Source organism: Gopherus flavomarginatus, chromosome 11 (genome assembly GCF_025201925.1).
Source record: "Gopherus flavomarginatus isolate rGopFla2 chromosome 11, rGopFla2.mat.asm, whole genome shotgun sequence".
NCBI classification, from domain to species: Eukaryota; Metazoa; Chordata; order Testudines; family Testudinidae; genus Gopherus; species Gopherus flavomarginatus.
In genome coordinates this window covers 16194723-16220303 of record NC_066627.1, presented here as the reverse complement: position 1 = coordinate 16220303, position 25581 = coordinate 16194723, and the positions used below count along the sequence as shown (strand labels likewise).

Sequence of the window (25581 nt, the reverse complement as noted above, 5' to 3'; positions counted from 1 at the left end):
GACCACCTGACCAGGACAGTGATAGTGATGATGAAATGCTAAGGGAAATTAGAGAGGCTATCAGAATTAAGAATTCAATAATAGTGGAGAATTTCAATTATCCCCATATTGATTGGGAACATTTCACTTCAGGACGAAATGCAGAGATAAAATTTCTCAATACTTTAAATGACTGCTTCATGGAGCAGCTGGTACAGGAACCCACAAGGGGAGTTCCTGTACCAGCTGCTCTCGATTTAGTCCTGGGTGGAGCGCAGGAGCTGGTCCAAGAGGTAACTATAACAGGACCGCTTGGAAATAGTGACCATAACACAATAGCATTCAACAGCCCAACACTGTGGCATTTAATTTCAAAAGGGGGAAATATGCAAAAATGAGGGGGTTAGTTAAACAGAAATTAAAAGGTACAGTGACTAAAGTGAAATTCCTGCAAGCTGCATGGGCACTTTTTAAAGACACCATAATAGAGGCCAAGCTTCAATGTATACCCCAAATTAAGAAACACAGTAAAAGAACTAAAAAAGAGCCAATGTGGCTTAACAATCATGTAAAAGAAGCAGTGAGAGATAAAAAGACTTCCTTTAAAAAGTGGAAGTCAAATCCTAGTGAGGCAAATAGAAAGGAGCATAAACACTGCCAAATTAAGTGCAAGAGTGTAATAAGAAAAGCCAAAGAGGAGTTTGAAAAACGGCTAGCCAAAAACTCCAAAGGTAATAACAAAATATTTTTAAGTATATCAGAAGCAGGAAGCCTGCTAAACAACCAGTGGGGCCCTTTGATGATCGAGATACAAAAGGAGCACTTAAAGACGATAAAGACATTGCAGAGAAACTAAATGGATTCTTTGCTTCAGTCTTCATGGCTGAGGATGTTAGGGAGATTCCCAAACCTGAGTCAGCTTTTGTAGGTGACAAATCTGAGGAACTGTCACAGATTGAAGTGTCACTAGAGGAGGTTTTGGAATTAATTGATAAACTCAACATTAACAAGTCACCAGGGCCAGATGGCATTCACCCAAGAGTTCTGAAAAAACTCAAATGTGAAGTTGCGGAACTATTAACTAAGGTTTGTAACCTGTCCTTTAAATCGGCTTCTGTACCCAATGACTGGAAGTTAGCTAATATAACCCCAATATTTAAAAAGGGATCTAGAGGTGATCCCAGCAATTACAGACCGGTAAGTCTAACATCGATACCGGGCAAATTAGTTGAAACAATAGTTAAGAATAAAATTGGCAGACACATAGAAAACCATAAACTGTTGCGCAATAGTCAACATGGTTTCTGTAAAGGGAAATCGTATCTTACTAATCTATTAGAGTTCTTTGAAGAGGTCAAAAACATGTGGACAAGGGGGATCCAGTGGACATAGAGTACTTAGATTTCCAGAAAGCCTTTGACAAGGTCCCTCACCAAAGGCTCTTATGTAAATTAAGCTGTCATGGGATAAAAGGGAAGGTCCTTTCATGGATTGAGAACTGGTTAAAAGACAGGGAACAAAGGGTAGGAATTAATGGTAAATTCTCAGAATAGAGAGGTGTAACTAGTGGTGTGCCCCAAGGGTCAGTCCTTGGACCAATCTTATTCAACTTATTCATAAATGATCTGGAGGAAGGGGTAAAAGGTGAGATGGCAAAGTTTGCAGATGATAGTAAATTGCTCAAGATAGTTAAGACCAAAGCAGACTGTGAAGAACTTCAAAAAGATCTCACAAAACTAAGTGATTGGGCAACAAAATGGCAAATGAAATTTAATGTGGATAAATGTAAAGTAATGCATATTGGGAAAAATAATCCCAACTATACATACAATATGATGGGGGCTAATTTAGCTACAAGAGGTCAGGAAAAAGATCTTGGAGTCATCATGGACAGATCTCTGAAGATGTCCATGTGGCGTGCAGAGGAAGTCAAAAAAGCAAATAGGATGTTAGAATAAGACTGAGAATAGATTATTGCCCTTATATAAATCAATGGTACGCCCACATCTTGAATACTGCATACAAATGTGGTCTCCTCATCTCAAAAAAGATATACTGGCACTAGAAAAGGTTCAGAAAAGGGCAATTAAAATGATTAGGAATTTGGAGAGGGTCCCATATGAGGAAAGATTAAAGAGGCTAGGACTTTTCAGCTTGGGAAAGAGGAGACTAAGGGGGGATATGATAGAGGTATATAAAATCATGAGTGATGTGGAGAAAGTGGATAAGGAAAAGTTTTTTACTTATTCCCATAATACAAGAACTAGGGGTCACCAAATGAAATGAATAGGCAGCAGATTTAAAACAAATAAAAGGAAGTTCTTCTTCACACAGTGCACAGTCAACTTGTGGAACTCCTCACCTGAGGAGGTTGTGAAGGCTAGGACTATAACAGCGTATAAAAGAGAACTGGATAAATTCATGGTGTTTAAGTCCATAAATGACTTTTAGCCAGGATGGGTAAGGAATGGTGTCCCTAGCCTCTGTTTGTCAGAGGATGGAGATGGATGGCCGGAGAGAGATCACTTGATCATTGCCTGTTAGGTTCACTCCCTGTGGGGCACCTGGCATTGGCCACTGTCGGTAGACAGGATACTGGAATAGATGGACCTTTGGTCTGACCCGGTACGGCCGTTCTTATGTTCTTGTTCTTGTTCACTGTCCTCTTTATAACAGTCCATAGCTGCAATGATATATTGCATCTTTGTTTTGGTATAGCTGTGTCCACACAAGAAAGAATTATAATCCCTACATAGTACAACTGGGCATAACTGATTTTTTCCCCATCAACCATGTATTTTTCAATGGAAAATGGCTTTTCAATTAAATGGATTTTTTTGTTGCAGAAAAAATTGTTTTTGTCATAATGTTGAAAAAAAATAAAACTGTTTTTGTTTTGTTTTGTTTTTGGCAAACCAAAAAGTGTCCAGTGACAAATTCCAGCAGAAAAGAAAAATGTTCATTTTTGTCAAAACTGTCACAGATTTTTTTTTTCATGATTCACATCCAAAATCAAGACCTAGAGGATAATCTGCATGAATAAGGGTTGTAGCAGTTTGTAGTAAGAACTTCAGGGATTTCTTTGATTGTGATGCTGATTCTCATCTGCAGTGTGCTGCAGGGGGCAGAGAAAATGTAAAGTGTTATATAAACTGAACAGATTATGTTATTGATTATCAATTGCTAATCACTAGTATGTAAATGATATTCTTAATAACTACTGTTAATGATATTGAGCCATGTAAGTCTAATTTTTGGAGGGCTGATTTCCTTTCTGTGCTGGAAATGCAGGCTGGACTTCTGAAAAACAGCAAAGGAGGTCAAGTGCCCTATTCTCATTTCTATTCTTTTTTATTGTGATGCCTAAATCCCTTAAGTTCTTTGGCTCCTGCCAGTCTCTGTTTCCACCTCAGCACTAGAGCTGGTCACGATTTTCCATCTAACACAATTTGGACCAGAAATGTCCTTTTTTTTTCCTTTCAGGAACATTTTATTTTCTGCAAAAACTTGTCAGTCAAAGCTTTTCTGGTTTAGGTAACATTCTGTTTCTGAAACACGTCTTTTCAACAGAAAGCTGAAATTTTTCACTTAAAACAGGTTTCTACAACCAATGTATTTTCAACAAAGGTAGTTTTTGGAAAGAATTTTTTCAGGTTTTTATTTTTTTTTAAAACAAGGGGGAAGAAAATAATTATTTCACAGCAAATGTCAACAAAAATGAAAATTGTCAACATTTCCAGTAAAATATAATCAACCATTTTGAACTAGCTTCACTCAACATGGAGCAGCCTGACCCCGTTGCTTAACGCAAGAACATCTTGGCTGGGAAGGGAATCAGCGCAGCTGCATTCACATATTATAAAGCACTTTAGCTAGATGGGACAGCACTATTACCTTAATTCTTCTACAGGGAAACTGAGGCACAGATAGGGGAAATGACTTGTCCATGGTCACACAGCAGGGCAGTGGAAGAACCAAGAATAGAACCCAAGGATCCTGACTTCTTGCCTTATTGAAGGCCAAGGGATCAGCTTCTCAAAAGAGTTTCAGACTTAGGAGCAAAATCCCATTGAAAGTCAGTGGGATTTGTGCAACTACATCTGCTAAGGGCTTTTGCAAACTGCACCCAAGATTATTCCCCTCTTGATACTATTGCTAAGTGCTGCCAAAAACTGTCATAACAATCACTAACAGACTCATCTCCTGCAGCTTTGCATAGTGAGCGGCAGCCCCTGGGGCAAATCTCAGAGCCAAATCGCCTCCCTCCCTCATCAGGTTTCAGACCCCAAGCTCCTGTCTGAGCTGCAGCATGCCCATGGCTAATTTTAGCACCCTAGCACAAGCCCCGCCAGACCAAGTCTGTCAACTGGGAGCTGAGACGTGCTACCACTCACAGTGTAGATGTACCAGGGAATGCCCTTTCATATAATGGTGCAGTGCCAGGGAAATAGATAATCTATCTACAAGAACATAAGAACAACCACATTGAGTCACAACAATGGTCCATCTAGCCCTGTATCTTCTCTTCCAACAGTCACTGGTGCCCTATGTTTGAGAGGGAATGAACAGAACATGGCAATTTAATGTGATCCTGTGGTCCTGTTCCCTCTTCTGGAAGTTGGCAGTTTAGGGACACCCAGAGCATAGGGGTGCATTCCTGACTAATATCCATTGAATTTATCCTAATTCTTTTTTTAACCCAGTTATACTTTTGGCCTTCATAACATCCCCTGGCAATGAGTTCCACAGGTTGACTTGTGAGTTGTGTTAAGAAATACTTTCTTAAGATTTTTTTAAACCTGCTGCCTACTAATTTCGTTGGGTGACCCAAGCTCCTGTGTTGTGTGAAGGGGAAAATAACCCTTCTTTCTCTCTCTCTCCCTCTCTGTCTAGGTAAAGGCTAGAAGGGATCAATAGATTATGTAATTTGACTTTCTGTGTATCACAGGCCCTTACATCCCACCCAGTTATGCCCCTGCATTGAGCTGTGTGGCTAAAGGATATCTTCCAGAAAGGCATCCAGTCTGGATCCGAAGTCATCCAGAGATGGAGACTCCACTACTTCCTTTAGTAGTTTGTTACAATGGCTACTCAACAACCCCTATCTTCCTTTTACAGGGATCTTAAAGCTCTGAACTCACATTGAAATAAAGTAGTACTTACACATCTCACTTCCTTAGATTCTTTTGAAGAGATGACTCTTTTTAGACAAAAGGACATGTATGTCCAGCCCAGGACACCTATCAATATTATTGCATAGAAACAGGCACCAGAATGCGAAATTATATTATAGAATCTTGCTATTCACTTATAAAATCCTATAATATTGTATAACAGTAGGGAGAAATGTCAGTGCATTGAATTTTACAGCCAGCTCAGAGATGTGTTTTGTAGAAATTCTACACTCCAATGAGGGACAACAAATTATTTAATACTAAGGATTCTGATTTTAGTTCTACAGGAAAAGGAACCATGCAGTGAACTAAGGTATGCTTATGTGGATCCAACTGTGTTTATTGGCAATATCCGGATGGAAATTACATCCTTGGAATTTCCAAAAAAGGACTTCCATTGGCAGAAATCAATCACTCACTCAAGCCAATTGGCCAGCCTTGTAGGATCTCAATTATCAGGATGGCAGATGCAAGGAACCAAACAGGCGTGTCCGAGTTTATTCTGCTGGGTTTTTCTGACCACCCTCAGGTGCAGCTGATACTATTTGTTGCCTTTGCATCTGCATATGCTGTGGCCCTGCTTGGGAACGTCTCCATCATCACAGTCATCTGTTCACAGCCTGGACTCCACACTCCCATGTACTTCTTCCTAGTCAACCTCTCCCTGCTGGACATTGGCTGCGTGACCTCAACCGTGCCACAAATGCTGAAGAACTTGCTGGCCCAAAAGAAGGCCATCTCCTTCCAAGGCTGTCTAGCACAGATGTACTTCTTCACCGCCTTTCTAGCAACGGAGCTGTTGCTGCTGACTGGCATGGCTTTCGACCGCTATGTGGCCATTTGCCACCCCTTGCGCTACTCCCTTGTCATGAGCTGGAGGACCTGCTGCCGCCTGGCAGTAGGTGTATGGGCATCAGGCTTCCTAATCTCTCTGCCACATACTCTCTCCTTGCTCCGCTTGTCCTTCTGTGGGCCCAACATTATCAACCACTTCTTCTGCGAGCTACCACCACTGCTTCAGCTGTCTTGCAGCAACACAAACTACAACCAAACCTTGGCCCTGGTGACGGATGTGTTCCTGGGCATAGGCTGCTTCCTCCTCACCCTCCTCTCCTATGTCTACATCGTCTCTTCTGTCCTGAAAATCCGGTCTGCTGCAGGGAAGCGCAAGGCCTTCTCTACCTGCTCCTCTCATGTGATGGTGGTGACGCTTTTTTATAGCACCGTGATCTACACTTACGTCCGGCCCCCCTCTGCTTACCTGGACAGAGACAAAGCTGTGGCTGCTCTGTACACTATGGTCACTCCCCTTGTCAATCCCCTCATCTACAGCTTGCGGAACAAGGAGGTGAAAGAGGCCTTTAAAAAACTTATGGGTGGAAACAGAGGCTGAGATTTTCCACTTCTTCAAGGGCAGCATTTCCAGGCATGTCCCTTCTCCTTTAGAAACAGTAATAGAGGGCAGGGAAAGCATGGCCTATTGGGTGGGGTACTGGCAGGCTCATTGCAGTTCTTGACACCACCACAGCCTTCATGTGTGACATTGAGTGAGTCAATCAGGATGATGTTTCCAAAGACATTTAAGCACCTAATGGGATTTTCAGAAGTGATTTGATTCCAAAGGGATTTAGGGACCAGATTTTAAAAGATTATATTAATTCCACGAATATGATCACCACAGGCACTTCCTCCCAAGAGTCACTTACATAGATATAAGTGATCAAATTCAAAATATGTAAATAACAGAGTACACTCACCACTAGGCCACCTACTTGTGGCTGGGTCTGGGGATTAGCTCTCACCTGGACAGGCATTTCTTCTCGGTGGATGCTTACACCTTGGCCTTTCTCTCTTTCTCTCTGGGAGTTCCCTCTTCATAACATGGACCTCTGTCATGATAGTCAGGTCACTGTTTAGTTTTCCCCTTCCAAGATGTCAAAGACGCACTGGACAAGCTGTCTGTATGCCATGTCAGGAAGTCTTCTAGTCCACGTCTATGTCTGGAACCGCTTTCCTAGTTGATGGTAGGGAAACCTGGGCCCACCACTACTCTGGGACACAGCCCAGGGGGACCCTATGACCTGCAACCACAGTCTGCTCAATCTCAGATCCTGTTGCTGTTAGCCTGGGATTGATCCTACTTCATCTCTCTATCTCCTGGCCCACCTCTGGGTTCACCAGTCTGAGCTTCCTCCACTCACAGTGGCTACTTCACACCTCTCAGCTTCTCACCAAACTACATAGTCCAGGACAGGATCCTGGGGGCTCACTCTCCCCCTAGAACTCCTCCTTGTCCCTAGACAACTTCCTTTCTCTATGGGGAATGGCTGCAGAGCTCCTCCCACAGCCTCCTTTTGCTCTCAACTTCATGGATTTGTACATGTCCAGCCTGGCCCTAACCTGCTGGGCTTCATCATCAATTAAATTTTATCTGGCCATGACTCTCCTCCAGGTACAGCCTATAAGCTCAATTGGACATTGTCAGCCTGCTCAGATCTTGTCTAGGGTGGATACCCCATCACAATGCAGGAGCACAAAAATCAATCATAATTAAGGCTATGTTTTAGTCATAGGTATTTTTAGTAAGAGTAATGGATAGGTCACGGGCAGTAAACAAAAATTCATGGCCCGTCCTGTCCATGACTTTTACTATATACCCCTAAATAAAACTTGGTCCAGGGGTTCGGGGTACTGGAGAGAGGATAATGGGGGTGCTCCTGGGAAGCAGCGACCTCCCTACTTGGCTCCTGGGAAGTGGCGACCTCCAGCTCCTAGGTTCACATGCTGCCTTTGCTTCATCCCAAGCCCCAAGTCTGCAGCTCCCATTGACTGGGAAACACAGGCAGACACAGCACGTGGAGCTAAAAGCTGAGTTCCTGTTGCCCTTCCAGGGAGCCTCCCCCTAGATACTGCCACCCCCCCCACACACCACCCCCCAGCCCTGAGCCCCTCCCCTACCCAAACTCCTGCTGCTCGGGGATGGGAGGGCCAAAGATTGCCTCAGCAGCAGCTGATGTGACTGGCCCAGGGGCTGCCCGAGCTGCTCAGAGAACTCCAGGGTCAACCACACAGGCCACTGCAGAAGTCATGGAGGTCACAGAAGTCACAGAATCCGTGACCTCCATGACAGACACAGAGCCTTGATCATCATTAATATCAATAAGTGTTCACAAGTGCATTGTGCTGACAAACCCAACAGTGATACTACATTGAGACTTCCTCAAATAAGACATCTTGTCTTTTCTGGGTCTGTGTTATCAATTGGGAGCTCTTGTGGGGCAGGGGCTGACTTCATGGCTCTGATTTCTCACCCATGAAATCAGTAAGTCTTTGTCATTGAGCTCAGTAGGATTAAACTCCAAGTCTGTGTTTCAGGGAAGAGGGAACATGTATTCAGTGCTAAGGAAATAAGAAAATGCAATCAGTACATAAATCATAATGGCACAAACCTAATCATATTAATGACTTTGCATGATATTATATTAATATAGATTTAATAGTAATACCACTAATAATACTTAACGGGTTGCCAATATTTTTGTCTAGCTAATATTATTTTTTATCTTTTTTTTTCTTTCAATTTATAATGTTGTTTAATAATTGATTGGGAAAGAGATGACAAGTTTCTGCAATATCCTTGAAAACATCTTGAAGTAAGTTTAAGTATCTCTGGAGTCCATTGTATTAAATGTAAAGGTGATGTATTATTGTGAGCCTGGGTGATCTAAGGACTTTATTGAATGATGTGACAGGAAAGCATAGTCCTTTGGGACAATACGGGTGAAGTGAATTTCCTGGGAAATACTTCAGCAGAGGTGAATACAAATTCCTCCTCAACCCAGTTATGCCAACACCAACCTCCTGGAGCTATGACCTGAGGAAAGGACATTGTCTAGTTCTTACATGTTCCATGAATTTAAAGATCAAAGGCCTCCGATGTAGGCTCAGATCCCACTTCTTATACCATCTATGTCATAGCACAAAATATACCTCTTTTTCCCTGCCATGATTCTACAAGAGCTCCCAGCTCCTCAGCTGTCCCCTCTTAGAGGCACAGGCCTGCATTTCTGTCCGTCCTGACCAGTGTTTCTCGAGAATAAATACATATATTCAAGGATTATGAGGAACACAGATGCTTCAGTAATGGGGTTTAACTGATCACCATGTCTGGGGTCTGGAAGCAATTTTCACCAGGTCAGATTACCAGAAACCCTGGGAATTTTTTGCCTTCCTCTGTAGCATGCATCACTTGCTGGTCTGAACCAGACATCTATCTCACATTGAATTTCAATAAAATGTGGGGACTTAATTGCCTTTCCTTTGACAGCCCCAGACTGTGGGAGAATAACCCCTGTGTTTGGTTCACTCAGATTTGGGAAATCAGATATTTTGCTATTGATCAAAGTGCTGGGACTAGGTCTGACCTATTTTGTGATGAGCAGTTGAAGAACCATGAAGCTTGCAATCTCATCCTAGCTCTGACTCTTAGGGTGAGATTTTTGTAAGCTGTCTAGTGCAATAACAATTAAATTAATGATACTTGTTTTCAGAAGATCTAGGCATCAGTGAAAAATCTGAGCCTGGCTTGGTTTGCTAAGAGCTCAGGCTCTATGACACCAGGATGATGGGTGGGATATATAAGATATTCAGCTTAGTCACACAAGCTGTTAGGCCTGAAACAGTTTGCCATGATCTGTGGTCCAAAAGATAACCCTGTAATTATGAACTGTAAGATTACAGTGAAAGATGTTAAATCATAGATTCACAGAAGATTAGGGTTGGAAGAGACCTCAGGAGGTCTTCTAGTCCAACCCCCTGCTCAAAGCAGGACCAACGCCAACTAAATCATCCCAGCCAGGGATTTGTCAAGCCTGACCCTAAAAACCTCTAAGGAGGGAGATTCCACCACCTCCCTAGGTAACCAATTCCAGCCTAGCTCCATCCTTTTTGGAACCCCCCTTCAGGTAGTTGAAGACTGCTATCAAATCCTTCCTCACTCTTCTCTTCTGCAAACTAAATAACCCCAGTTCCCTCAGCCACTCCTCGTAAGTCATGTGCTCCAGCCCCCTCATCATTTTTATTGCCCTCCAGTGGACTCTCTCCAATTTGTCCACATCCCTTCTGAAGTGGAGGGACCAAAACTGGACACAGTATTCCAGGTATGGTCTCACCAATGCTGAATAGATGAGAATAATCACATCTCTTGATCTGCTGGCAATGCTCCTACTAATACAGCCCCATATGCCATTGGCCTTCTTGGCAACAAGGGTACACTGCTGACTCATATCCAGCTTCTTATCCACTGTAATCCCCAGGTCCTTTTCTGCAGAACTGCTGCTTAGCCAGTCATTTCCCAGCCTGTGCATGGGATTCTTCCTTCCTAAGTTCGGGACTCTGCACTTGTCCTTGTTGAACCTCATTAGATATGCTGAAGTTCTGGAAACTATGCAGATATTGACTGAAAAATATGCTGCAATGTGCCAGTTAATACCACAAGATGCCCATAAGTTACATTTTGTGGGATTCTGTAATAACCTCAAGTTGCTATGGGAACTCATTGACATAGATGTTAGTGAGAAGAAGAGGAACGAAGTGGAATAGTCATTGAGAACTGGGGAACCTTTAAATTAATGAGGTATGAAAGTATAAGGAAGGATAAGGAAAAAGAGGTTGGATCCCTTATACATTGTGTGAGCCTTAGCAGGAGTAAGCATAACACAGGATCAAAAGGTATTGCCCAGCCCATGTATTGGGGAGAAATGAAAGACACCAGCATAACAATCACAATGATGGTGATTACAATGAAGATGATGATGGGGAAAATAATGACTGACACTCCAGGGTCTCCCAGAAGGAGAGGTGAGAAGTGAGTGATTCTGGTCCTGGGGCTAACTGCTTTGGACTATCTATCTATCTTCTGTTGTATGTTTGGTGTTTGGTGTTTGTGCGATTGTTTATCTGCTTAATGGATTTGCTAATAAAGGGACTTCTGGCAAGCTGCAGTTTTTTCTTGTGTGTACTTAAAGTCTCTCATTCTAATTATACTGATAACAACATTCCTGATACTGTAGCCCTCAGGAGACTGAAACTTTCTTGACCGCTGTGCTCTAAGAAATTAATCTATAATCAATATTAATTAATTAATTAATCAATCATCTGTCATCAATCATCAATAAGGCTACAGAGTGTAATTCAAGAAGAATGTGTATCAAAAACATGTTCAAACTATGTAACTAGGCAGGGTTGATGAACAAGGTTTGCCCAGACAAAGAAATGTTGGGTTACCTGTCTGCCTAGGCTCGGGATGCAGCGAGAGGAGGATAAATCAGATGGAATGGGCATTCGTCTGCATCTGAAGTCAACAGGAAAAGCAAATTAAGAAGAGGATGAGAAAAGCAAAATAGCAGCAGCACTTTGGAGAGCAAACAAGAATAGGTGTCAATGGTTGACTGGACTATAAGGAGGAAAAAGGACATTTTTTGGTCCCACACTGAAGAACAAAAAACACAATACTTTTTGCATCCATGAGAGCTGAATCCTGGCCCTGGAGGCTGGTGATGCTGAGATGTTGCTTTAGGAGAACTACTTAATTTTAGGCAGATTTTTAACCTGCTCAAATCATGTTTAGTCACTTAGAAGCGTGTTATACTTCTATTGAATTTGTAATCATAGCTGCTTCCACTATTCTTATTCAGCATCCCTTCAATCTCTACCTTAGTTAATAAACTTCCATTTGTAACGGTAAGCAAATTGTGAATGCATAGCTGGGCCAAACAACCTTTGGAGGCAGCAGACTTAGTAATTACTGTGTGGCCAGTGACAGGGGCTGAACACTGCAGGGAGCACTCCAAAGTGGTTGGTGTGCAGTGGTTGGTGTGTACAAAGCACTACTCTGCACAGAGAGGGTGAGATCTCAGAGGCTGTTGGTTTCAAGGAGCTGAACCACAGTAGTCATAGACAAGATTGCTTCATGTTAAGGGCAGGCAGTGATAAGGTACCTCACAACCTAGAGTCCCCCTGGAAAGTGTTACCCCCTCCCCTCACACAAAGTACAAGTGGGGGCGAAACTTTTTTGGAAGGATGTCCCATTAAACTCAATGTCTCAGTGGTCAGAGCACTCAGGACCACAGCCCTGCCTGACTTGGAGCAGGGGCTGGAGCCCATGTCTCCTGTCTACCAGCAGAGTGCCCTAACCACAAGCATCTTGGCTAAAATTGAGTGGGATAGGGTCTCTTTCTAGTTTTGGTTTTGTATATCTGAGGAAAGGCTGACTTGGTGTAGCCCAGCCAACTTGGATTTCACAAATACCCACAATAATTCCATTTTAGTCCTGTTTTGACCATGGAACACCCACCTGTGGACAATAATACATCAGGTATATATGAAAATTGGGACAGTTGTAGATGCCAGTACTTGGAGTTGCTCTAGTTTGGAATAAAGATACCACAATGTATAAAGCTGTTCAGACTAAAAACAAACCTTCAAGTTTATTAAAAGGACAATTTGAGAGTTAATAAAGATTCCTCATAAATATACACATAATCTTTTCATTATAGCAATACAGCAAGCATTATGCAAACAAAACAATAATAGTATGTAACCTACAGATTTTTTCAGTACCAAGAGGTACACAAGCCACAAGTCCTATGTATTTAAAACATACACCACAGATTTCACATTAACATCCCCACACTGTCCTGAGCTGAACAAGCAGCAAGCACCCAATTCTTTGAATTGGCTGGTATCATTCTCCTTGGGGTATCTTCTTGCTGCAATAAGTAAAAGCAGGCCTGTGAGATTCAGCCCTCAGGGCAGAGATCTTCACCTCCCCTATGGTCTATCTGTCTCCCTCTTTTGGGAGCTAATTGAAGAGATTGGCACTTTTGTTCTTTATTCTTGGGAGTTAAATTCACCCCCATCCCTGCACCGTTGACTCTAGTGTCTGCTCAGGGACTCTCAAATCTGACTGCTTCTTTGATGGTCACAGAGAAGTCTCTCCTGATCACTGCAGGTCAACAGTACAGCTCTCACTTTTGCTTGAGCATGAAGACCCTCCCCCAGCTCCAGTGCAGCCCCTTAGATCATCTGCACCTGGTTGCTTGACCATGGCACCATCTGCCTCTGACTCAGTACCTCCCCCTTCCATGGACCAATGCCAAATTCCCACTATCACATGTTACAGGCACTCAGGAAGATGTCCATGCTTTCCCCAGTACAGTGTTCCTGATATAAGTCTTGTTCGAGGTCTCTAGGGACCCCTTCCAGCACTGCATGATCCAACTGATCATCTTACTCTGAAGTTGGCTTTCAGGTTTCCCGATACCAAGAGGTTAGAGCTAACTCATAGAATCTTAGAATCATAGGACTGGAAGGGACCTTGAGAGGTCATCTAGTCCAGTCCCCTGCATTCATGGCAGGACTATACAAGGCATTGGTGAGACCCCATCTGGAATACTTTGTGCAGTTCTGGTCTCCCATGTTTAAGAAGGATGAATTCAAACTGGAACAAGTACAGAGCAGGGCTACTGGGATGATTCGAGGAATGGAAAACCTGTCTTAGGAAAGGAGACTCAAAGAGCTTGGCTTGTTTAGCCTAACCAAAAGAAGGCTGAGGGGAGACATGATTGCTCACTATAAATATATAAGAGGAATAAATACCAGCGAGGGAGAGGAATTATTTAAGCTTAGTACAAATGTGGACACAAGAACAAATGGATATAAACTGGACACTAGGAAGTTTAGACTAGAAATTAGACGAAGGTTTCTAACCATTAGAGGGGTGAAGTTCTGGAACAGCCTTCCAAGGGGAGTAGTGGGGGCAAAAGACATATCTGGCTTCAAGACTAAGCTTGATATATTAATGGAAGGGATGGTATGATGGGATAGCCTAATTTTGGCAATTAATTGATTTTTGATTATTAGCAAGTAAATATGCCCAGTGGCCTGTGATGGGATATTAGATGGTGTGGATCTGAGCTACTACAGAGAATTCTTTCCTGGGTGCTGGTTGGTGAGTCTTGCCCACATGCTTAGGGTTTAACTGACGGCCACATTTGGGGTCCAGAAGGAATTTTCCTCCCGGGATGATTGGCAGAGGCCCTGGAGGTTTTTCGCCTTCCTCTGCAGCGTGAGGCATGGGTCACTTGCTGGAGGATTCTCTGCACCTTGAGGTCATTAAACCATGATTTGAGGACTTCAGTAACTTAGACATAGGTTAGAGGTATGTTGCAGGAGTGGGTGGGTGAGATTCTGTGGCCTGCGTTGTGCAGGAGATCAGACTAGATGACCATAATGGTCCCTTCTGACCTTAAGTCTATGAGTCTATGATTAAGAATTATCTAGACCATCCATGACAGGTGTTTCTATAACCTGCTCTTAAAAACCTCCAAAGAAAGAGATTCTACAACCTTCCTAGGCAATTTATTCCAGTTTTTCTTAATGTCTAGCGTAAACTACCCTTGCAGCAATTTAAGCCCCTTGCTTCTTTTCCTGTACTCAGTGGTTACAGAGAATCATTCATCACCTTCCACTTTATAATAACCTTTTACATATTTGAAAATTGTTAACATGTTGCCCCTCAGTCTTCTCTTGTCTAGATTAAACTAACCTATTTTTTTTCAATCTTTACTTGTAGATCATGGTTTTTTTTAGACCTTTTAATCAGTGTTGTTGCTCTCCTATGAACTTTATCCAATATCATGGTTGAAATGTCTCCATGCCTTTATTTATCTAGCCCAAAGCCTTCTGAGTGAGAAGTCCTCAGTTGTAGAATGAGCTCCCCACATCTCTCTTCCTTTAGATCCAAAATAGCCCTGTTTGGTTGACCCTCATGGCACATTCCAAGGAACATCTATTTGCATGGACTGAAGTAGAGTGTCATGGGTGGGGGACTACAAGGGATTGATATAGATTAGATGTTTGTGGGAGCTAGATGCTTTACAGGGTTGAGTTCTGCAGTCTGTTGGGTGGTAGATTTATTATTTAGCTATGCATGGAGACTGAAATTTTCAAATGGACTTATGGGTTCCCAATTCTTATCAAGGTCCCATGGGATTTAAGTGCCTAACTCCATCTGATGCCTTTGAAAATATCAGACTCAGACCATTGTTAGAAATAAAGAATGGCTGGGATTCTTAATAGGGACGCATGGAAGTTTTCCATAAAAACTTTCTGATGAAAAATGGATATTTCAACATAATTTTTTCACACAAAACTATTTTTGTCTTTTTTTTTATTTCATTGGCAACCAAAACCCTGAAACTAAAACATCCTGGTTCTAGATGGCAGATTTCTGAGTTTTGGCAATTTCCACATCTTCCATGAAAAACCAACATCTCATGCAAATGTTGGCAACTGATTTTTTGTTTGTTTGTTTGTTTCTTTCTTTCTTTTGGTCAAATAAAAGGATTCCTCATCAGTTCTCCACTGATAGATTATTTCCACCCATTTTTCTTATTCCCTGCAATCAAATATCCTCTGTCCAATACACAACTATCCTTTACTATAAATCACTATTCAGTTTATTCATGTCCTTCCAGGGAACAGTTTCCTTTCTAATATTTTCTTCAGGGCAGATTTCACCTCCCAGTTCCTCAGGGTGCAGACCAGGGGGTTCAGGACTGAGGTGATGATGCTGTACATGAGGATGACTATCATGTCCTGCTCTGGGGTATCCTCCAGAGATGGAAATACTAAGTTAAAGATACCAGGCATGTAAAATAAAGTCACCACCATGAGGTAGGAGGTGTTGGCGGAGAAGGCCTTCCTCCTGCTCTCCCATTACTGTACCTTCAGGAATGGGAAGGAGACAATGTAGAGGTAGGAGAGAAGCGTGAGGATAAAGGGGATGACTATGATGCCCCCGGTGATGATGTTGAAAAGGGTCAGGTTGAGGCGGATGCTGCCACAGGCCAGGCTCAGCGGGGGTTTGATGTCACAGAAGAAGTGGTGGATGCAGAAGTGCAGCTGGGAGTTCATGACTGTGTGCATCAGAGCATTCAGGAAGCCACTGGACCAGGGGCCGCTGCCATGAGCAGGCACATCGATGGGCTCATGACCACTGTAGCACAGTGGGTTGCAGATGGCCACATAGCAGTCATAGCTCATGATGGCCAGAAGCACAGCTCCAGTGCTGCTCAGGAAGTGGAATAAATGGAGCTGTTCCAGGCAGCTGGTGAAGGAGATAGCCTGGTGCCCTGAGAGGAAGCCAGCCAAAATCTTGGGCATGGTGACCATGGAGAAGAAGATGTGCCTGGAATCCTAGAACATTTACAGGAAGCTGCAATGAATAAACCTAATAACAATCCAGTTGGGTATTTCCCATTACATCTGCTATGATTTGTAATACTGTAGCAATTAGTGGTGCCAACTGAGTTACAGCCCCATTTACACTGTATAGACACAGGGTGAGAAATAGTCCTGCCCGAGTCCAGGCCTCTCCAACCTAAGAAAACAGGAGAGACAACGGGTGTGTGGGGAAGAAAAGAGAGGAAACAACAGTTGAGTGGCTGAGCTGGAGTAAAATCCAGGTCCTTTGAGTCCTAATTTGGCAGCTTGTCTTAAACTGAAATGCTATATGCTATATCTCACATACAATTTATGCAGGAATCATTTGATGGGATTCTTTGGCATATGTTATACATATGCTTGGAAGCATTAGTTTTTTTGTCAGTAAATGTTGGTGAACAGCTATTTCAATGTACATACACAAACTGATGGAAAAATATTTCCATAGACAATAGATTTTTAACACAGTAGAAGTTAGGAAAATGCTGCTTGAAAACTTATTAGAGTCTCACGTTAATGTGTATAAAAAGCGTTGTAATGAATGCTGCATAATCAGCTTTTTTTCAGTAGATGTCGATTTCACCATACAACACACAAACCAATGAATTTTTTTTTCGATTATTAATAGTAAGAAAAATGCTGCTTGAGAACTTATTAGAGTGTGATTTAAAGCTAGTGCTGTTGTATATTTTGATGTGTGATGTTGACAAATTTGTGTTTTAATGGTTATAAAGCTTAAACTGTTCATCGTCAATTGAAAATTTAAATTGATAAAAATGTTTACAAATAAACATTGATATTATCCATCAAAATATATATTTAAAAAATTGAAATCTGTCGAGCCTAGTTATATGGGATATCAGACTAGATGATAATAATTGTCCCTTCTGGCCTTGAAATTCACAGATCTATGCAATTTACGACCTTCTTAACTATGCTGTGCTTCGAAACTCCTAGTTTAGAAGCCTACCTTAATTTTCAGGGTAATACCCAAGTTTCCCAAGCACTTGACTTTGTGGAATCAGAAGCTTTACAAAAGGAATCTGAGGCAGTTTGAAAATCTTATCCTTGGTGACTCTAGCATGCTGCTCCCTCACAGCTCAGCCATAGGGCGCTCTGTCCTTCCTTGTAACTGGAACAATAACACTCACTGGAGTCAAAGGGTGCTGAAGAGAAAAAGCAGGAACATCTGTTCAGAATACAAAAGAGATGCAGGATCCTACTGACTTGAACTTCTGGATGTCTGTATTGAATCTGTGCAGCAGGTCCAGCTTCTAGGCAGGGAGGGGAGGGCAAGGGGCACTCCAAGTACTGGCTGTGCACTCCCATTGTGCAGGAACCTGCCAATGGGAATTGGAGGGGCAGTGCCTGCAGGCGAGAGTCATGTGGAGCCACTTGTGTGCCTCCACCTAGGAGTCAGACCTGCTGCTGGCTGCTTCTGTGTCGCAGCGCTGTCCCCGGTGCACTGGCTGTGCCACTGACTGGGAGCTGCTAGAGGTAATTCCACACCCCAACCCCGTGCCCAAATCCCCTCTCTCATCCCTGGCCCCATCCCAGAGCCTGCATCTCTAGCCCAGAGCCCTGATCCCTTCCTGCACCCCAACCACCTGTTCCAGCCCAGAGCCCCTCTCCCACATCCTGAACCCTCATCCCCAGCAGCTTTGGGTTGTGGGCATCAACAATTTTCTTCAAATGAGTCCCCAGAAAAAAAGTTTGAAAACCACTGCACTAGAGCTACCACCTCTCTGGAAGTTGGGTTAACTAAGCTGACAGAAGAACTCTCTCTCATTGGCTTAGGGAGTCTTCATTAAAGTGCGATCGAGGTGCAGCCTCAAACAAAGTGTTTCTGTCCTTTACACTGTCTTGATGCCTTGATCAATCCCCTCATTAAGAGCCTGAGAAAAAAAAGAGGTCAAGGAAGCCCTGGGGAGAGCTCTGCAGAAATGTCGGGCATTCAGAGAGATTGATTTATATGCTAATAAATCAATTTGCTGGTCAGAAAGGAGCAGTCTAAGCTCTTGTCAGTCAAAACATCCTGAGTTATAGGGAGAAGATACTGAGGACTTTTTAGTGTTGCATGTTCCTTTGAGTTGCATTTATTTAGATGAATAAAAGCAGTGCTTGAGCTGGTGTAAGTTGCTACAGCTGAATTGACTTTTATTCCCAATATTATTTCATTGTCTCTAACCCTGGCTGCCAGGGGTTCTCCTATTGCAATGAGAACTAGGAAAAGTGGAGAAACTGGGTAGCCTTGATGTGAATGGTGAGATTTTTTAACGGCATGTTTATTGGTTTTATATAAAATATAAGTGCACAATGAAACAAAATTTATATAAACACATGCACAAGCCCCTTTTCCCCTACCAGGTGGAGCAGCATGCACCCTCCCTCCCCTTGAGGTGGCAAAATACCAGGTTTTGGTCAGAACCTGCTTTGAGCATTGTATTAGCCACTCCTTTCTGGGAGGCCTGGGAAGGAATTTTTCCCTCGCCACCAGATAAGCCTAAATGGAGTGAGGATCTTTCTCCTTCCCCACAGCAGGTTCAGGGAGGACTTTGTTATGGTGAGTAGCGACAGGCATCAGGACGTAAGTGTGCAGAGGACATACAGTGCAGGTACTCCATTGGGAAAGGAGGTGACCAGATAGTAAGTATGAAAAACCAGATAGTAAGTATGGGGTGGGCGGGTAATTGGCACCTATATAAGATGAAGCCCTGAATATAGGGACTAGCCCTATAAAATCTGAACATCTGATCACCCTACCTGCACTATGCGCTTTTATCTGCCAGGTAGTCCCACACATCTAGTAATAAAGTTGTGGCCTGATTAAACCCATATAAAGTGTCACCTGTCCTTCAGGCTAGAGATAAGATTTTGTAGGTATTGGTCTCTGTCTGAGGGGTTGGAGCAGATGCGGTTGTACCTCAGTGCTTGGCTGTAGACAATGGATTGTGTGATGTGCCTGGGATTAAACAAAGACTGTGAATAGCTAGCCAACTACGAAACCAGTTTCTCCTCCCTTGGTTTTCACACCTCAACTGCTTGAAGAGGGCCTCATCCTCCCTGATTGAACTAACCTCATTATCTCTAGCCTGCTTCTTGCTTGATTATATATACCTGCCCCTGGAAATTTCCACTACATGCATCCAACGAAGTGGGTATTCACCCACGAAAGCTCATGCTCCTATACATCTGTTAGTCTATAAGGTGCCATAGGACTCTTTGCTGATTTTACAGGTTCTGAGGAGTATGTGCTTAGGAGTTTCTGCATGTTGGTGATGGCCCATCTGTAGCTTGATCACTTCTTCTCTAAACGGACAAGTCTAGTATCAATTGATCTGTTGTATTAGCGATGGTTGAGTGAAATTGGTAACAGTGATGCATTATTCATCCAAATGTATTACTTATTAATCCCTTTCTTTGTGCAACTTTATAATATATAGTTTTTTATAAAGTATTTTAGGGTGCATTATTTTAGGTCTGATAATGTGTTAAATACGGCTGTTGAAGATTGTCCATCAAAACTGCTTTACATGGAAAATGCCACATTTTCATCAGAATATTCATCAGAATATTTTTCAGCCAAAAATTCGGGAAACAGTGCTCTAGTGGGAGAAGGAGTGTGGCCCTGAGTGACATAGTTATACCAATAAAGCTCTGTAGCATAGACCACTCCTAAGTAGAGCACTAGAAACAGCAGGAAGAAAAGAATTTGCCATTCAGGGAGCTTCTCAAATCCCATCAGGATGAATTGCGTGGTAGACATTTGGCTGTCCCCTTCTCTTTTCTCCATGAGTTGCATGAAGGTTTCCATTTCCACCGTTCTGTGTGTGATGTACCTGGTGATTGAGAAAAAGCAATACTCATTTGGGGAGCTTGCTGTATTATTAAACTCAGTTGATTTCCACCCATTTCATTCCATAAAAATTGAGATTGCAAGCTCTTTTCTCAGCTAAGGAACTGCTTCACTCCCAGGTGTTGCAGAGGGTATTGGGATAGAGGTTCCCTACCAGCCTAGCCAAGTGCAGCAACACCATTAATATATCTTTCTTCTACCCCTGCCCCCATCTTTATTCATTTATAGATTCATAGATTTAACAGCCAGAAGGGACTATTTGATCTTGTGGTCTGACCTCCTCTACAACACATGCCATAGAATTTCCTTAGTTACCACAGCACTGAATTCAATAAATAGTGTTTGGCTAAAATGTAATTTCAAGAAAAGGTCTAATGGCCAGATTTTTAAAATGTATTTAGGCACCTGGTTGAATTTTCAAGGTAATTAAAACTCATTGATTTAAATAAGTGTCAAGCACCAAAATCATTTTAAAATCCAACTAGGCAACTATATACTTTTGACAATTTGGCTCAGAATGACTCACAAGGCTATAAAGAAAGGCTGTGGTAGAGCAGAGAATAGAAACCAAATCTCCTTAATGACAGGCTAGTGGCGTAAACATCAGAGTATCCTTCCTCTTCAAAACTAAAATGGAGCAATAAATAGCCAGGCAAAATTTGTCTCACAAGTGCCACTATTTTCAAATTGGTAAGGATTTCCAGTGTCTACTCAATGCATTTCTAATGTACACGCTAGCCCATAAAAATGACAATTACTTATGTTCCAGAGAAATATGTTGAAATATAAGTAGGCCCAAAACATCCCTTTCCTAAAAATATGCTTGACAATTCTCAAGTGAGGTTTGATAAAATATAAGAAAAGTGAAGGAAGACCATTCAGAGGCAAGCTAGAGATAGTTTAGGGCATAACTACAGGTCATGTTTTGGTCCTAACTGGTTTAGACAAGAATTTTAAATAAAATGTGTATGTTTAGGAAAATGCTATCTATATTGCCAGCTCTTGCTATTGAAGAGACAAGATGAGGGAGGTCATATCTTTTCTTGGAACAACTTTTGTTGGTGAGTGAGACATGCTTTTGAGCTACACAGAGCTCAGCTTCAGGTCTAGAAAAGGTATTTGGAGCTTCACAGCTAAAGGCAAGGAAGAACAGATTGTTTTGCATAAGTAGCTTGCACATATTGTATGGAACCCTTCAAGGTAGAGTGGCCTGTTAACATCTCTGCAGTCATAAAACAAAAAGAAGGGTTAGTGGGTTAAAGACTGTTGTAATAATCCATAAATCCAGTGTCTCTGTTCAGCCCACTAGAAATCATGGAGACAAGATGCCTGATAGTAGACCTGGAGCATCTCAGGAGATTAGGCAAAGAAGGTCTCCAAGAATCTGTTCCATAGAAAGATCTGGAAAGGCATCTGAGAAAACATTCCCTGAGAAAGTGATGAGATGCCAGAGAGGAGAAGAGACAAGCAAAGGAGTGTGAGAAGCAGAGAGATGTTTAAGATGATGCATAGATAGACAGAGGGGTGTTTATGGGATAGATAGGTAGGTGTGTAACAGGGTAGATAGAAAGATTCTGAGGGATTTGAGAAAGGGATAGATAGAAGGATTGTTTAAGATGGTGAATAGAGGGATGAGTTTATTGGGAATAGCTAAAAGAAGGATGTGGATGGGGCTAAATAGATAGTGGTTGTATAAGGGGCTCTATAAAGAGATAGAAAAGTACATATGTGTAGATAGATACATCTCATTTATGCTTCATCAGCTTCCCTGGTGATGCATCACATTCCGATTCTTAAGTCCTTATTCAGGGCAAAGCTTCCAGGGGGTGAGAACACTGTCCAAGAGGAGTGTCTTTCACATTAAGGGCTGTGTCTGAGAAAGAGACAGAGATTTTGCTCTGAGACTGTTAACACTAATCTTTAATCCTCACCATGAAGCAGAAACCTCTCCTTCGACGGTGACCAGGTCTGGCCTCACAGTCAGTCTTGTCCTTTCAGTAACTCTGTAGAAACCTATATATTGCTGTTGGGATTGGTCTCTCTCTTTTGCTGCTAGTCATGATTGTTTGTGTCACACAAACCCCTGTCTGACTCCTTGCAGGGTTTATCAGGGACAGCTGCCGCCACCTGGCCCTTCAAGCTGCTGGGATCTCCCGTGGGCTCTGCTGTCACTGAGCACTCAGAGTTACCTTCCCAAGGGAATTAACGTGGTGGTATTTGTTAAAACAGTGTCACACCAAAGATGATGCTACTGGCATTCTAATTCCAAAGGAAACCTCCCTTTCCCCCCATATGCTGTATGTGTGCCAAGAGCCCAAGAGAATGGGAAATATGTTTCCATGCCTTTAATAATGATATCTAGCTCTACCAGATCATTCTTCATGTGTTGATCTCAAATTACATTACACAGGAGACTGATAGCATTTTCCCTGTGTCAAGGTTCCTCCCCCACTCTGAACTTAAGGGTACAGATGTGGGGACCTGCATAAACACCTCCAAGCTTAATTACCAGCTTAGACCTGGTCTTGCTGCCACCACTCTCAAATACTAGCTCCCTTTTGGATAGTCTTGAGAGATTCCTCACCAAGTCCTTGGTGAACAACGATCCAACCTCTTGGATCTTAACGCAAGGAGAATTTAACCATCCCCCTTTCTTTCCTCCACCAATTCCTGGTGAGTCCAGATCCAATCCCATTGGATCTTAAAACAAGGAAAAATCATTCAGGTCCTTAAAAAGAAGGCTTTTAATTAAAGAAAGAAAGGTAAAAATCCTCTCTGTAAAATTAGGATGGCAAATAACTTTACAGGGTAATCAGATTCATAGAGCCCAGAGGAACCCCCTCTAGCCTTAGGTTCAAAGTTACAGCAAACAGAGGTAAAATCCTCTCAGCAAAAAGGAACATTTACAAGTTGAGAAAACAAAAATAAAACTAACACACCTTGCCTGGCTATTACTTACAAGTTTGAAATATGAGAGACTGGTTCAGAAAGATTTGGAGAGCCTGGATTGATGTTTGGTTCCTCTTAGTCTCAAGAGCAAACAACCCCCAAAACAAAGAGCACAAACAAAAGCCTTCCCCCTCCCCAAGATTTGAAAGTATCTTGTCCCCTTATTGGTCCTTTGGGTCAGGTGTCAGCCAGGTTTCCTGAGCTTTTTAACCCTTTACGGGTAAAAGGATTCTGGTGTCTCTGGCCATGAGGGAATTTACAGTATTGTACACAGGAGGGCTGTTCCATTCCCTTCATAGTTATGACACCCTATTTGACTGATGAGGAAACTGAGGTAGAAAGAAGGAAAGTGAGTCCCAAATGGTCATGAAGCAAGCATTCACATATCTGGGAATAGCTCCCGGGCATCCTCAGTCAAAGCGTATTACCATGGCTGCTGGAACACACAAACTGAGAGACTTTGTCTATTACCTTTCAAAGATTTGAAAGGTTAGACAAATATCTGTCAGGGACAGTCTAAGTAATACTTAATCCTGCCATGAATGCAGGGGATTGCACTAGATGACCTCTCAAGGTCCTTTCCAGTCCTACAATTCTCTGATTCCAGTATCTACCTGATTACTGCCCATCACTTTTATATTTGGGAAGCTTCAACATAAAATCAACATGGGAATAGCAAAGTCCCTTGTACATTTAATGAAGTCTCTGGTTCTTCTCCCTTTTGGAGGTTAAAAAAAAAATCCGCTCTGGGGTAGAATTTGGGGTTTTTTTGTTTTTTTTAGATTTTATTCATTTCATTTTTTCAGGGTGGGGTTGGAGTTCTGAGATAGAAGGGGGAGTCATTTTACACTGTTAAATAATATCCAGAAATAAAAAATATCCAGATGGTTGAAGGCCTAGCTTCTCTACTCCATCTTTGAACATTTCTCCTACTCAGACTAGGGTTGTATATTTTCCCCACTCTTCCTGTTTCTCCTAGTATAGAAGAACCCCTACCAGCCAAGGTAAGAGAGACTGAAATAATTCTGGGAACAGTAAAGAATGTTTTCATTCCCCATCTTGCACTTAGCTGTGCTTTTCATTTTGGCCAAGATGACAGGAGTTCAGGATGGAATTTTTGAAAACATATTTGGGGGAGATCATTGTCTGGTTCCAATCTGAACTGAAATAAATGAATCTACTGAAATGTATACTAGCTGAGGATCTACCATTATTTATCTAAATAAATACAACTGAATGGGAGATACAGCTCTAAAAATATCCTCAGTATTTTCTTCCTATACCACAGGATGCTTTAACTGATAAGAACTTTGACTATGTAGATGGGTTCTTTCTGACTAGTGTACTGATTTATTACCATTTCTATCAATTTCTCTGACTTCCTGGGAATACTCTACATTTCTGTAGCACTCTCTTCAGGGCCTCCTTGACCTTTTTGTTTCTCAGGCTGTAGATGAGAGGATTAATCAGCGGTGTCAAGACCGTGTAGAAGACAGAAAACACTTTGTTTGGGACTTTCAGGGCACCAGTGCTTGGTAGCATGTAGACAGTTATTAGTGTCCCATAGAAAAGTGTAACCACAATAAGATGGGAGGAGCAGGTGGAAAATGCCTTTTGCTTCCCGCTGGTGGAAGGGATCCTCAGGATAGTGGAGATGATACAAACATAAGATATCAAGGTCAACAGAAATGGGGGAACAGTGTCTATGGAGGAGAATATGAGAGTCACCAGGGTAACCAGACTGGTGTTACTGCAGGAGAGTTTAATCACTGGGGTGAGATCACAAAAAAAATGATCAATTTCATTAGGGCCACAGAAGGTTAATTGTGACATAAAAGATATTAATGTGGTAAGAATTATGAATGAACTTAGCCAAGATCCAGCTACTAGCTGCATACAGAACCTGCCACTCATATGGATTGCATAGTGCAAGGGCTTACATATTGCTAAGTATCGATCGTATGACATCACAGCTAGCAGAGAGCACTCAGCAGTCACTAGGAAACCAAACCAATAAAATTGCACAATGCAGCCGGTTACAGAAATGGTTCTGTCCCCACTCAAGAGGCTGGACAGCATCCTGGGAAGAATGGCTGAGGTGCAACAGATCTCCAAGCAGGACAAATTCCCCAGGAAGAAATACATAGGGGTGTGCAGGTGTGGATCAGCCACAGCTAGCGCTACAATGAGCATGTTTACAGTCATGGTGACAATGTAGATAACTAGAAAAAGGAGGAAGAAAATAATTTGCAGTTCAGGGAGGTTCCCAAATCCCAGCAGGATGAATTCTGTGATAGATGTTTGATTTTCTGCTTTTCCTTCCTCCATGGAGTACAT

The 25581-nt window shown here is 42.3% G+C and overlaps 2 protein-coding genes and 1 pseudogene across 2 annotated transcripts; 1 reads left to right on the top strand and 2 right to left on the bottom strand.

Moving 5' to 3' along the window:
• The first annotated feature begins 5610 nt into the window (after window positions 1-5610).
• LOC127030887 (olfactory receptor 5V1-like) lies at window positions 5611-6546 on the top strand. The gene has a single exon (XM_050917588.1). It carries the CDS (start codon window positions 5614-5616, stop codon window positions 6544-6546), a length of 933 nt encoding a protein of 310 aa, XP_050773545.1. The 5' UTR covers window positions 5611-5613.
• Window positions 6547-15677: 9131 nt separating this feature from the next.
• Window positions 15678-18818, bottom strand: LOC127030886 (olfactory receptor 12D2-like; annotated as a pseudogene).
• Window positions 18819-24609: 5791 nt separating this feature from the next.
• LOC127030885 (olfactory receptor 11A1-like) lies at window positions 24610-25581 on the bottom strand. Its single transcript, XM_050917587.1, has one exon. The coding sequence runs from the start codon at window positions 25579-25581 to the stop codon at window positions 24610-24612; it is 972 nt and encodes a 323-aa protein (XP_050773544.1).